At 39.5% G+C, this 12,082-nt stretch overlaps 1 protein-coding gene across 1 annotated transcript in view; it reads right to left on the bottom strand.

Moving 5' to 3' along the window:
* Positions 1-9,142: 9,142 nt before the first annotated feature.
* col4a5 (collagen, type IV, alpha 5 (Alport syndrome)) overlaps positions 9,143-12,082 on the bottom strand; it is a 49,700-nt gene continuing 46,760 nt past the window's right edge. Inside the window, exons 48-49 of the mRNA XM_055021291.1 lie at positions 11,729-11,901; positions 9,143-10,957 (exon numbers count right to left, since the gene is read on the bottom strand). Coding sequence (XP_054877266.1) covers positions 10,876-10,957; positions 11,729-11,901 — 255 coding nt within the window. The 3' untranslated portion in view covers positions 9,143-10,875. The remainder of the gene's footprint in view (positions 10,958-11,728; positions 11,902-12,082) is intronic.

Here is a 12,082-nt window from a genome sequence, read left to right as displayed (position 1 = left end):
GGTCAATTTTACTGGAGCTTCTAGTATATTGATTGAGGCTAGTATAAGGAAATTGAAGTTGGAGACTGTGTGCTACCAAAAATCTCCCTGTGTGAAACACATTTTTAAACTTAAACATGTCAGGGGAACCACAACATATAAAAGTAAAGCAGCACAAGAAGGAAAACGGCTAATAACGTTATGTTCAGAATTGGAGTAAATGATGTTTTCACTCAGACTGATAAGACGTACGCTGCATGTTTTTGTGAGGAACAAGATTGGTGATGCACAACCTCCTACCTCCATCTTGTCTGCAATTGCACTACTAAAAGGTGATTGTGTTCATTTACATTTTGAAAATTGCTGCCTTTGTTTACACTTTCATAGTATTTTTCGTTTGCAGATGTAGTCATTATGTTAGTAATACCACAAACTTTACCACTTATACAAATGAAATAAAATTATTCAAATCCCAGGTAGAATTTATTTAGAATTATTTTTACTCAAAGTGAAACTTTGTGTGGAAATAGTTTCAATTCATTCGTGTTTACTTGCTGCAATTGCTGACTAATATTTTGCCGGTCTTCACCAGTTTTTAGACAATGTATAAATGGCTTTTCATTGCACAGGAAATTGAAGTTGGAGGTTGTGCACCTCCAAAAATCTTCCTGTGTGAAACACATTCTTGGATTGAAACATGTCAGAGTAACTACTGACATATAAAAGTAAAGCCTGACTCTGGTTGAGCCACTCCCAACACATTAATATTACTTCCAGTCAATGTTTGTTTTTTATTTTATTTTATTTTGAGATTTATTAAAATTTTAAGTGAACTTTTCAAAGTGGAAATGGTTAAAAATCCGCTCGAAAATGCAGATGACTGGAAACAAAAGGGGAACAAGTGTCATTGAAAAGCTTTGTTCTTCAGAGGACTTGAATTTAAGTTGGTTTAAAACACAAAGTGTAGCATAGCTTGACAGGTTTTAAGAACAATTATAGTTTTCAATCTAAAGCATCAGTGTGAAAACAAAAAAATTGACCCATTTGCTTGGGGAAAAGTACAAATTTTTCAGAACTCGCTGGTGGATACGTATTATTTCCTCCCTCTGCTGCTCGTTGGTTTGTTTCAGTTTTCCGCACAACGCACTGTTGTTTATACTGAAGTACTGTAGATGCACGTTTTTTTTTTCTTGTGTTGCTTTCACTTTTACCTCACATGCGGTCCTCACAGTCCATGCGAGAGCGCGGTAAACGGCAGGCTCAGGCGTCGGAACGCGCCGCGCTCCGACGAGGGCGTCTCCTTCTCACGGGCTCTTGATTTCGGTCGGTCAGGATTTTTCACACATAGATGTTCGTCAGAGGCTGGAACTGACGTCAGAAGACGGGTCCAGTAACCCGAGCAGCCGGCCCAGGCGCAGCAGGCGGGACACACCGGACACCGCCTCCTCTCGCATGCCGTCACTACGCCAGCATTGACTGTTTCTGCCCGTGCTTTCTTGTCTTTTAGAGACGCTTATTGTTTGTGTTTGGTAGTTTTATTTGCCTCCGTTTTCTCTTGTTTTTTTTTTTTTTAAGTTTTTGATTTTGCGCGGCCAGATCACGGCCTTTCACTAACACAGCATCGTCAGCGGGATGGGTACCGTATCAAAACCAGGGGCTAAACCTCATCCAGACTGAACTGCCTCCTCCTTCATAAGTTCCAGTGTTGGCAAAATTTAGAAGGACACGAGTTAAGAGGGAAACTTGTCATGTTGAGAAGGTTACAGATTTATTTTTTACCCCACCATGTATTTGGAGGTAAAGGGGATATAAAAACTGTAGAATAACCTCCACAAAATGCTGTTTTGAAGCCTGTGACGTGTCTTACATGTATATTACCGAACAATTCGAGTTTGTTTTGTTTCATTCGCCCTCCTTCTACCACCTTCGATCGAACAGCGGCCAGAGATAAACGAGATGGTTTTTCTTTTTTCGTATTTTCTCTTTTGTTTGCAAAATTACTATTATTATTATTTTTGTTTTTGTGTACTTACTATGCTACAGCGACGTGTTACGCTTGGGTTTTAATGCTATGGCAGGAAAAAAAAAACTGGTAGTGTTAGTTTTGTGGGGATTTGTGGACTAATCCCTCTTAATTTATTCAGAAATGTCCATGTTGGATTGCCTTCATGTTCAACTTCTACACCCTGTCGTTTCAAAATTTCTCTCACCTCTTTCGATTTACAGTAAAGTTTGATTTCATTTTTTTTATTTTATTTTATTTTTTTTTGGCAACAATGCAACCTCAGATGTGTCCTCGATGTTTTTAAATGGGTACGAAAATGAGGAGACTTGTATGTCCTTGCAGAAATGACATAAGGTAATGCATTATTATTATTATTATTATTATGCAAACTTTAGTTTTGATTTTTCTCAAATCTTTTTGATTTCTTCGTATTTCTAGTTTACAGAAAGTAAAAAAAAAAAACAGAATCTTATTTTTTGAAGAAGCAGAACAAGAAAATGTTTTTTTAATTACGTAGGCATTTTTGCAGTTATTTGTATTAAAAACAACCTGCCTAATTATTTTTTGTAACTATAATCCAGTTTATTTGCTGCTGTGTAGTACAGTTACTAGTCGGAGGCAAATATGAGGATCAAGATTATTGTAATTTGTTTTGGTTGTTTTTCTTCTTCACCCACCTTTGAATGCTTTTGATTCTTGGAATGAGGTTTGGTGGAAGCCGAGGAGAAGAAGCGACTCCCGCTCTGCCCTGCTGCTTGTGTTCTTACTTTTCCGAGTTGAATGCTGTTGTTTATTAGCTTTACAGCTTTACACAGAGGAGGTGTGTATCCTTCGTATGTGCATTACTTTTCAGCGACGTACGTCCCGTGTAAGGAAAACAAAAAAAAACAAAAAAAAAGAAGAGGGATCTGTGTTGGAAATGGAAATCCTCCTTGTGTAAATAAAGTTGTTGCTTTTTTTTTTTTAATGTTTTGATCGGCGCCTCAGCAGGTGGCCCATCCCATATATATTTTTTTTATTCCTTTTAGGGTTTTTTTTTTGTCTTTCTTTCTCCCTTTTTGTTTCCTCACGGAGGGAAAAGGGGACACGAGGGGGACTCGGAACGCGATTTGAGCATCGGCATAGTGTTTATATTTATCAAAAGTTTTTTGCTTTCGATAGAGCTATTGCAATAAAAATGTGTTCATGTAAGACTATTCGTCTCTCTCGTGTTTTTGGAATAATTGCAAACCCTTTCTGACCACCTGTCATGACAATAGTTGCAGATGAAACTACAAGTTTACACAATGTTAACTAAAAATACCAAGTTTTTTTTAATCTTGCTTGTGCAAACGTCTTACTACACTTGAAATAAGTGAAAACGAACTTACACGCATTTTTTTATCAATACATAGGAGCTTGTTGAAGTAAATATCTTAATATTGGTTGAAAAGTGATTTTTCCATTGGCAGACAAATTGACTAATACAAAGACAATTTCCCCCAACCCCAATTGAAATATTCTGCCAATGGAACAAGCACATCTTCACCAATATTTAGTAAATATTTGCTTAAAACAAGCTGCTATAACTTCACTTAATCCAAGTTTACTAAGATATTTGCACTAGAAATGAGTCTAAAAATACTTGGTAAGATTGTGTATTTTTTGCAGTGCATATGTTGAGTAGAAAGACACTTTTTAAAATTTTCATACGATTTTTTATCAATTTATTTCATTTCATCTCAGCTCCGTAAATACCTCGCCAACTGATGAATCAGCGAACGAACGAAAAGCTAACTATTCACTGTCCAGATGCCCCTCTGGCTGGATCTGAGCCACAGATAGAAGTATAGATTTTCCACATGCACAAGTGACACCCGCATGTCCACTGTGAAGCCCCCCCCAGTTTTGTAATGCGGAAAAACACTGGCCCACAGCTGAACCCAGCTGACGACCCCTGCACTGTGTGCTTTGTGGATGCTGTACTCCAGATCCTTGGCAGACCTTCCAGGCTCTTTATTTTGCCAACAGAAGTGAAGGCGTTCTGAAATTTTAGAACATTCATTAAATTTCTTGTGCCTGAGGATTGTCTGAGGTCCATCAGTAATGACGTTAGATGTAGTAACGTCAATGTTACTACATCTAAAAAAACAAAACAAAAACACCACTTGATAATGAATCAATGAATGACAGTTCAAACGCCTACACATTTATGATCGCATCTTATTGTCTTCGTTCCGAAACAAAGCGGAGCCGTTCATGTGTTTCACTGCACGGTGAACCTTTGACCCATGTCGCCCATTAATGAAAGCTGCAGAAAAATAAGTGCGTTTCCTCATTCCTCATTTTTTCGCAGATGCGGGGGCTGGTGGGGTGTTTCGGTCAAAGACAAACACTGTTTGTCCAACTCAGGAGACCGACCGACCTAACATCTCAAAGTCCAACTGTCAAAACAAGCCAAAGTCCTCCGAAGCTGGTCTGCTTGGGGAAGAGTTCTGATCCTCTGCAAAACAACACTTGCATGTTCTGTTGTCCTCCTGTACTCTATGCCAGGAGGTAAACTGAGCTCATCTCGTTTCAGTGACACAAATGGAGGGCAACTGGCCATGTCTCAAACTCTGTAGTACCCCCATTCAAAGGCTTTGGTCATCTGAAAATGAAACGTATGATACACCGAAACGTACCATTATCTATGGACCCGCTGAAACATGTTCCGTCATAACATCGATGAGGACCTGCAGCTCAGATGGGAGAATCTGACACACAGGGCAGCTGTTTGTTATGCACCAAGAACATTTTATTTTTAATTAGAAGACGGGAAAGAAGAGAGATGTTGCTAAAAGGAAGGACTTTTTTTAATTTTATTTTTACAAGCAACATGGGTCACAGCAAACATGAGGAAGAAGGTACTCTAGATTAAACCAAAATGTAACTTTTTGGGCTTCATGAAAAACATTATCCTGAACACAACATCTCCCTGACGAACCGTGACGATGTATTTTAATTTTTCAGAGGATCTGGTGAAAGGTAAGGGGAACATGGATGGAGGAAATGAGTGCAATCCTGCAAGAAAATATAGGAAATATAATAGATCTTCGACTGGCTTTTAATGAAGAGGACACATAAATGTTTGCTTCATAGACATGACACTCAAAAGGCTCCACAGTCAATAATTAAGCAGCTTCTAATTTTAAAAGGGTATTCTGCTTAACATAAAACTAATCCAAATGTTGTCATTCTTCCTCAACTGCGAAACCTTGGATTATTGTCGCATCGGGGTGCCTGACATTATCTACAACACAAGGTTTTAAGGCTTAACTTAAACCTTGTGTTTAAATTAAGCCTTGTGTGTTTGCGTGGGTGTGTTTGCGTGTAACAAAGGTTCAGGAGTTGATGGAGGAGATTGTCGACTGGAGTGGGCCCACACCGTGACCTCTCTGTGGCGCTTTCTACTGTAACCTTAATCCTGCAGATGAAGTCCTGGATGATTTCCAGAGCTCAGCACTGGCCCTGGGGCAGAGCAGCCACCGTTCCTTTGTTGACGGACAGACATCATCAGCAAGCCCTGGAGCGACATGGCGGTGCGATCTGCGTGCGCATGGATAATGACAGCCAGCGACAGGGCGCAGTCTCATTCGCGATGGACAAACTGGTAAGCCGGAATGGGTCTGATGCTAGAGTTTTAAAACAGTGTCCGATGCGTCTAAACGCTGCGTGATGTGGGCCAAAGTTCGGACCCCAGATGACATGGATGATGACTGGTCTTATCTATGAATCTTTTCATCTGTTGACATCTTCATCAGGACGTTCATCCAGATTCTTTGGAACACATCCACTCGCCTGCCTCAACACACACACACACACACACACACACACACACACACACACACACACACACACACACACACACACACACACACACACACACACACGCACAAACGGATGTTTTAGCAGATGACAGAAGACCTGTCACCTCCGGGGCCATGACCCCACCGCCAATCAACAACTACATCCGTCTCCATCTCCAGGGCAGCTCCATCCCCGCCTCCTTCCCATCCGAGAAAGTTTTCTATTTATGTAGCACAGACGTGGCTTTCCAGGAACTATGCAGATCAACAGATCAGGAGTTAATATTCCCAAAGGATCTCTGATTCCTACAAGCAGATGTTTGCAACTCTTTCACTTGAATATTGCAACTAAAAGTAAAACATAATTCACTGTTGTTTCGCACATTTTGCACACCGCAAAATAAAAAAATAAAACGGTTGTATCCCCTTCCAGATCCAAGCCTAGGGCAGACCTGGATGGATGGTAGAGATCCATCCATTTTCCGTTCAGCCTTGTCTCTAGTGGGGTCAGGAGTTGCTGGTCCTATCTCCAGGTATGTTTCGGGCAAGAGGCGAGGTCACCCCGGACAGGGCGCCAGTCTGACGCAGGGCAACACAGAAACAAACAGTCCCAACAACCATGCACACACACACATAGGGAGAATTTGGAAAGACCATGTTTTTGGACTGTGGGAGGAAGCTGGAGTACCCGGAGAGAAACCACGCATACACAGGGAGAACATGCAAACTCTGTGCAGAAAGACCCTGAGCTAGGAATCAAACCCAGGACCTTCTTGCTGCGTGCTCCAGCTCTTGTTAGTTGTCCACAGGCTCTCTATCCACAATGACTAGATTTCTGTGATATTTTGTACTGTGTACAATTTGGGAATGCTATACAGATGTTCTGTGATGACTCTGATAGAATTGTATTCTTTTGTTGCTCACATTTGGGTACCTTTTCGGGGATCTCAATGAAAAGCTTGGCCGTTAATCTGATGCTTTGGCTGAAAGAGCCCAAAATGGCTGATCAGAAGAACCCCATGTAAAACCTCCATGCTCTTTTTTATCAGTGCAATCTTTCCAGCATGTCAGTGTTCTTCTTAGGCCTTCTAACCAGCCATCATTTCATCGAGGTGCGTTGAACGAGGGGAGAGAACTGAAACATGCGGGGTGCCGGCCCTCGAGGACCCACTTTGGGCACCCCCTGTTCAAGGCAGTGTGATGCTTTGGCGTTCTGTCGTGCGTCACTGTCTTTCCTTTAAGCACACAGAGGCGAAGCCAAGACAGTGCGCTTAAAAGAAAAGATCAGCATGTATTGCCAAGGAGCAGCTGCAGCTTTACACAGCTTATGACTCTGAAGAAACAGACCTGGGTAAACGCCGAGAAACAAATCTGCGACCTTCTCTACGATGAGTCTGGAACTCTCCTAGAGAGTTTCAGACTAAAGAAAAGGGTTTCTTTAGTTTCTAAAGCTTTTTATTATTAGCTTTTTGACAATCTCTTGTAGATATGTTGATGAAAAGTTACTTCAGAGGCGCCATGTATATTTTTATAAACCCGAGAGCTTTCAGTAAGTCTTGCTGCCGTGCATCAATTCTGCTCAGTGCAGGAGGAGAAATTAGCCCGTTTTGAGATTCTAATAATGCTGCCATCTGGTGGACATTTTGTGGTACTGATGACTCGTCTCTTAAACCTGATTAGATATGGGACACAACAAATTGCAGCTGTGTGTCTGCTGAGTTTTTGTTTGCAACATATTTGTTCTTCAGTCAGCGAAGTTGTTCGCAGTGGTTAGAGTCTTCAGAAATCTTACTCAAGTAAGAGTAGTGATGCTTCATCGTAATTCTCAAAGAAATGTAAAAGGTGGGGTGCTGTGAAACTCCTCCTAAAAGTACATTATTTTATATTGGAAGAGTAAATGTAATTTGTCAGTTAAATGTGACAAGTTACCCAGTTCGTCCATTTGGCGATCAAAAAGATCCAGTAGATACTATTTATTATCTCTGCAAGAACTTAACCCTGTTCCAAAATATGTACACATTACCTACTAATAATATTTTTGTAGGTCTCATGACTATTAAATAAATCAGACATTTTGTGCAGTTACTTTTAGAATTTCTTGGACGGCTACTTAAAGATAAAGCTTTTCAGCACTAGCCGCCTCTTTTCAAAAGTAAGCCAACAACACGCGGCCATGGAACCAAGGACGGGAATTTGGACGGCCAGGTCGACGTCCATAGTCTCCATAGTCTCTGTATAAAGGGTTCCCACTCTAATTACGCCACGTGATGCATGGTATAGCCACTTCTTACTTGGGTTACTTGGGTAAAAATATATGGCGGTATTTCTATTACTTGAGCACAATTATTGGATCCTTTAACCACCTTTGGGTTTTCTCTGCACACTTTGATACCTTCCGGATTTCTTTGGGCATTCCACAACAGACCTGCGTTTTTCTCTGGGTGTTCCAACAAATGGAAGGATTTCTTCTGGAATTTGGATTTAAAAAAAAAAAAAAATCTTAAGTATTCCAGCACATGTGTAGGTTTATTCTGGGTGACCCCTGTATTTGCCAGGCTTTCTTTGGGTACCAGTGGGTAGAGTATTCTGAAATTTTACTCAAGTAAGGGTAAAATTTACTTGAGTAAATTTGCTCCAGTAGGAGATATCCTCCCACTGGAGCAAAGGCGTAGGTTTACTTTGGATTTTTTTATTCCTAAAAATTGTAGGGTTTTTCTCTGGGTACTCAAATGAATGCCTGGGTTTTTTTTCCCGAAGTATTCCAGTACATAGCTTGGATTTTTGGGATTCTCTGGTAAATGTCCAAGTTCAGTACATGCCTACAGTTTTTTTGGGAGAACTCTAATAAATCCATACACCCCCACCCCAAAGTATTCCGGTCTTATCCCATTGGCAGCAAACTATTTCACAGGAAAATGCATTTTAAATTGAGAATGGGAATTTGTGCACTCCATGTTTAAATGTCTCTATAATGAAATAGATTGAACTTGAAGTCTTGCCTCTTGACAAATGCCATAACCTATAGGTGTCCAACAACAATCCTGAACAGAACACGGATTATATGGACAATTTATACTTTCTATGGGCGTTCTAGCAGAATAAAACTCATTGTGGTTGGGCTTGTTTGGGTTAAAAATCAAATGAAAAAAGGGCAGCATAAAATATTTTGTATTGAATGTAAATTTTGACCTGACCTAACATTTTTCTTGGTATAGTACCAATTAAACGTAGCATGCTGCTAAAATTATAACTGCATTTGTAAAAAAAAAACAAAACATCTACTCTCTCAAACTACTCTTCCATGGTAATAAGCTTAAAACTGAAGAGCAAAGACTTTAGACATAGTATTTATTTCAATTTTAAAAGTTTATAACAACTTCTGAGTAACATAACAAAACAGAATAAAACAGACAAATGCACATCTCTAATCAAGCCTGCAGGTTGACAAAATTAGAATTCGTAGAAGCAGTTATGGAAAACAAACAAACAAAAAAACCAATAAAAGTCACAGGAAAATATTTCTTCCCCCCCCAGCCTAAAATCGCTTTCGCCGAGTTACATCACACCAGGAGAGCTTCCACCTGATAAATAGAGGTGCATTTAAATGTACAGTCACTGAAACCTGCGTTTCGAGGTTTAAATTCAAACCAGCGTTAAGCGGGTTAAAACATTTTGGTTGAACCCGAATCTCTGAAGCTCTTTTCACAGATAGGTCCAGCACCTGGAAATATCAGAAAGAAAAACAAAAAAACAAAAAACATGTAGCACTTCCTAATTCACTAGACACAATTTTAATTAAACGGTATTTGCACAAATAATTTGTAACATTACACTAGCTAGAAGCAACATCATTAATCGAACCAGCATTTATTCATTTTGCAAATTAATAAGTGATTGGGATTTGATAAGGATTAAAAGAAACTGGTACACCTTGTGAGAAATGGCCCTGTTTAGTATTGTGCTTTGTTGTTGTTGTTTTTTTTGGCAGTTCTGAGGTTAAAACAGGTAAAATTCCCCCACAGCCAAAAAAAGTAAAAAATAAAAATGGATATTTGTACGTTTCTTTTCTCAAATATAAATTTATTATATATAAAATACTGTTCCATTCATAAAAGCCTTACTTTGTACAATATCTGAGTGAGCAATAAAAGTCAAAGTTGTGTGTGAGCAAAAAAAAAAAAAAAAAAAACAACCTGGAAAATTGTCACAACAAACAGATGGTACAGCTTCAGGCCTAATATGATTTTTTTTTTCTTTAAAAAGGTGTTTTACAGAATATACACATGTTATTACTTACAAAGATAAAAAGGAAGAGCACTAAGGTGTAGGCTGGTGGGTAGCAGGTGTGATACAGCAGGGTTAGTTTCATGAAATGGGATGTAAATGACAGATAGTGATGAAAGACTTTCCTATTTTTTTTTTAAATCTTTTTAAAAAATTTTTATTTGAAGAGAAAAAGACAGTCGGTCTCAGTGAAGAAAAGCTCATCAGTGCATCTCTCATCCTGGATGTTTGAAAGTCAAAGTGCTGATTTGGTAACCATTGGAGACCGTCAGTAAGGCCAAAAAAAAAAAAAAAAAAGAAAACGAGTAGAAAAAATAGATGTTTTGTGATGTTTCAAAGAGGAAAAAAGTAGTCCTTAAATAGGGGCAAAGAAAGGCTGAAAAAAGAAAAAATTCACTTTTGTCATACATCCATCATGGCACCATCAAGCGGTTATTTGTCAGCTTTCGTTTTGAGGTACTTCTTAAGAAAAGCAAACACTAAATGTAAGAATATTTGTCAGTTTTTTTTGTCTGTTTTTTTTGTTTAACTCGTATAAGCTGTGTTGCACAGTAGCACCATTGTTTCAACATTTTCTGATTTTCTTTCTTTCTTTTTTTTTTTTCTTTTGTTTTCTTTTCCCCAGGAAGTCAATGCACCATTGGAATATTTCACCTTGTTGCCACAGTTCATCGGACCCCATCCCCCCCGCCCCGTCGCTTGTTGTTCATCCAAATGTGTCTCACTGTGGATCGGGTGTCCCCTCCGCCGCCGCCGCTAGCGCTCGCTTGCCTCGTGGCATTACGTTACCTTCATGCAAACCACACAGCGGCTAACGCGTGTCAGGAGGTTGCCTGCCTTTAAAGTCTCTGGCTGGGGTTTCCTGCGGTGGAGAAAGAAGACACATGTGAGAAATTGTTCTGAAAAAAAAAATCCTCCATACTGAAATTTGTGAACGCCTAAAAAATGCGTGTAGTTTTATTGCGGTGAAATGAGGGCGATTCTCTCATCAACCTGCCATGTCATTCTCTTTAAATTAGGCTATAAAGTACAAGTAGTTTTTAAAGACCTATTTAAAAATATATAACTATACATTTAAAAAAATGCTTTGGTAATATTTCCCATAGGAATTATGGGACCAATGATTGAAAATATATATTATTTTACATTAGACATACTTGAAAGTTGATTATTTTGTCCGTGACATGCTACTGTATCATTCTTTTTTCTCTAAACTTTCCAAAGTGTTTTTCTTTTGCACATCTTTTTCCAGAGGACCAATTAACTTCTACTCACTTCCTTGAACATTTATTCCTCATATTACTTTGTAATATTACTATGTCACTTGTAATAGTAACCTTAGCCACCAAAGTCACTGAATGCATCGAAGATTAAACTTTGCCTGACAGAAAAGTCGCCTGAGAACGAGAACCCCCCCGCACCTCAGCCACCCAAAATAACAAACACTTCAGAAAATATGAGAGTAAAAATTCCTACCATAACAAAACTTCAGACATGTAATTAACGTATTTAAGGCCATACAACATTTTTTTTAAAGACAAATTTAATACATTTTAAGGGATGAATTTCAGGTAAATGAAGACTTTTTTAAGGATGTGCCGAACACCGTTTAATAGCCCCTGTGAAAACTTACTTGAACATCTCAAGTCTCTCCACAGTAGCCAGCCAGAAGCTGTAGGAGTTGCTGAAGTAGTTACACGAGCCTCTGCCGTGGCACTCTATGAAGGGTGTGCTGCGGAAGTCCTCCAGGCAGGAGCCGGGGGAGGCCAGGGCCTGACCGGAGCCCTCGGCGCCCGCGCTGGTGTGCTGGGAGAGAGAGGAGCAGAGTTCTAGTTGTTCATCTGAGACCCGCACGCAGGAACTGGGTTGACTTAAAACTCAAATCAGTGCCTGTGACAGGTGTTCATGAAAACGGACCATTGCAAAAAATAATGACAATTAGATAAAAATATGTGACTGTGTAAAAATTCATAATATTCATGCCAAA

This window comes from Poeciliopsis prolifica, unplaced genomic scaffold (genome assembly GCF_027474105.1).
Source record: "Poeciliopsis prolifica strain line A6 unplaced genomic scaffold, Auburn_PproV2 SCAFFOLD075, whole genome shotgun sequence".
NCBI classification, from domain to species: domain Eukaryota; kingdom Metazoa; phylum Chordata; class Actinopteri; order Cyprinodontiformes; family Poeciliidae; genus Poeciliopsis; species Poeciliopsis prolifica.
The sequence above is the reverse complement of the archived record's forward strand: the minus strand, read 5'-3'. Positions and strand labels throughout refer to the sequence as shown.